Consider the following 2459-nt stretch of genomic DNA (forward strand, 5'->3'; position numbering starts at 1 on the left):
ACCTGGCAAGTCTCTCACAAAATGCTCATCTGCTAGGCAGAGATCAGAAATTCCTGTCTCCAGCTTAGAAACAGAGCTGATGAAGGCAGCAAAGACAGGTCAGGGGCAAAGCTATAGAGTGGGTATCCAAGCAACAGGGAACGCTGCAGGAGGAGGGTTCCTTGTGCCCTGGCAAGCTGGGGACATTCCAGCCAGGCGCTTTTGAGCCTCTGGTGTGGAAAGCAGCTCAGATTCCCACACAAGGGAAAATTTATCAGTCAGGGAACCCTCGGCAAGGAGCAAAGGGATACACCCATCACTTTGGGCAAAACAAGGTTAAAAAAAAGTTGAGCTGACACAGAAGCCACACAAATAACAAAGTTAGCTGCCTCTCTTAACCCTGGACAAGTGCCTTGCTCAGAATTCCAAAGATCACTAAAGTGGAAAATCTTCACGTCAGCCAAGAAGTATGCATTGCTGACAGTCGCCTGAGAGTTCCATGCCAAAGTTTGCATCATGGAACACAAGTGCAATAAATCTGAAGCATCTAAATTTTCTGAATGAGGAAAGATACAAAACAAAAAGGAAGAGAGAAAAAGAAAACACAGGGCTGGGGATTTAGCTCAGCAGTTCAGTGCCTGCCTCGCAAGTGCAAGGACCCAAGTTCAATCCCCGGTGCCAAAAAATAAATAAATAAATAAATAAATAAAAAATAAAACACACTGTTAATGTCTGAAAACAAGGTTTAGCAAGGCCTGCCGTGGTGGAATATATCATAGTGTATCTTAAATAACATATCCAAGGCATTACTAGAACACTTTAATACACAGTAAGATTAGTCTTTGTCATATAAAGTGAAAAAATGGAGAAAATCAAATACCTATGTAAGTCTAACATTCACTGTTTTTTTAAATTTGTTTAAAAAGAACACATTTCCCTCGTCACACTACACCTGTCCCCCATTCATTTCTTACTTTGGTCTTCAGCAAAGTCCGTGGCTGTGTGACAGTGGGGGCTGGCCCTGTGACAAGAGCTAGACCCGTGCTGCCCACTCCCAGGCCTACTCTAGTCGATTCACTCGTGACAATAATTATGACGAAGAGGACGGAGGAGATGCCTGTCTCCGCTGGGATCCAGGAAGCAGCAGAGCTTGCAGAAGGGGAAGGGCGAGCTTTTGCTCTTCCCCTGCGTGCCCGGCCTGAGGAATCCACCACTCTGGTCACGCTACTGTCCTGACAGTCCTCTCACGGTCCTTTTCAGCTCCCACAGCAAAGGCAGAGGAAGTAAAAGGCACCAGGGGGCTGGGGCATGGGGACAGCGGAAGACAGTGGAGGGACCTTGATGTGGCATAGTGGGGTGGGTTCTGGTAACATGAGCATGGAGAGGTACAGAGGCCGTTGTTCTTGCTACGGATTCTGCAGCTGGGGATGGAGCTCTTAGCTGCACCTGAGACAGCAGAGCCAATTAGTGGCATCTGTAGACCAGAGTCCAGGCTTCTACCTCCTGGGAAGGGGACTGAACACTTCTGATCCGTTATGCTGGGGTGGATGGGGCAGCCCTTGGTGATGCTGACTGTCTTCCTGGCTGTAGGGAAGGCAGCCCTTCCTTTCCGGTTTTCTAAATGGTGGAGAAAAATTGGATGATCTGCTCAGGCCTGACTTTCCATTCACCGCCACCGCGCCCCCATCACTCTTGGGTCTTATTTATCTTTCTCTGTCATTTTATTCTCTCCTCCCCCTAAGGAGCGCTTTATGGATCCTATACATTCTTTTGAAAATGTGGCAACCCAGACTAAATTTAAGATTTGTAACATGATGACCTTGTGTTCTGCTCTTCAATGCATCCTAGATGATTTTCTGTCTCTACTCATTTGTTTCTAAATGTCAGAAGGACACGCTGCATGACTCCTTTTCACATGTCAGTCGTGACCTTGAGACATTTATATGGTTGACCTATTTCTGTAAGCCGGCTGGTGTGCATTCTGCCCCGTGCAGGAAGGCCCCTGTCAGTGTGCGTGTGGACACTGTGTCAGTAATGACCGGACGGAGGACGCGTATCCCAGAGAACTGGACCTGCTCCGGAACTGGCGCGGACCTGGTGCCCTTTCCGGGTTCCAGCGTGGGCAGTGCGGGGCACAGGGCTGCCCAGGACTGGAGTGTCGCGACCGCGCCCTCGCCTCGCAGATACTGAGCTTCGTGAGACTCACAACCGGAATTTCTCGAAGGCAGAACTTGGTTGTACGTGCGCAGCTGGGGGCTCGCCCGCCCCTGGAGCCCAGGCAGGCCCGCAGCCCTTTCCCAGGTGATGGCACAGGCCTGGAATGCGGCCGCCCAACAGCAGGCCCGGGTCCTGCCGGACTGGTTTCCAAATCACCAGCCCTCGGGCTCGGGTGACCCTGGGGAATTGTGCAGGCTGTCGCTGGAGGAGCATCGAGGTCTCACGGAGGGCGGCGCGGGGTGACCCTGAGGGACCGGGTGGGG

General features: G+C 51.0%; 1 protein-coding gene across 1 annotated transcript in view; it reads right to left on the reverse strand.

Annotated features, from left to right (window-relative positions):
• Window positions 1-925: 925 nt before the first annotated feature.
• The window catches only part of LOC109117890, a 10931-nt gene continuing 9397 nt past the window's right edge, over window positions 926-2459 (reverse strand). The window contains exons 3-4 of the mRNA XM_033759675.1: window positions 2074-2415; window positions 926-1596 (exon numbers count right to left, since the gene is read on the reverse strand). Coding sequence (XP_033615566.1) covers window positions 1199-1596; window positions 2074-2415 — 740 coding nt within the window. The 3' untranslated portion in view covers window positions 926-1198. The remainder of the gene's footprint in view (window positions 1597-2073; window positions 2416-2459) is intronic.

This window comes from Fukomys damarensis, unplaced genomic scaffold (assembly GCF_012274545.1).
Source record: "Fukomys damarensis isolate Sample0158 unplaced genomic scaffold, DMR_v1.0_HiC HiC_scaffold_37, whole genome shotgun sequence".
Taxonomy (NCBI): domain Eukaryota; kingdom Metazoa; phylum Chordata; class Mammalia; order Rodentia; family Bathyergidae; genus Fukomys; species Fukomys damarensis.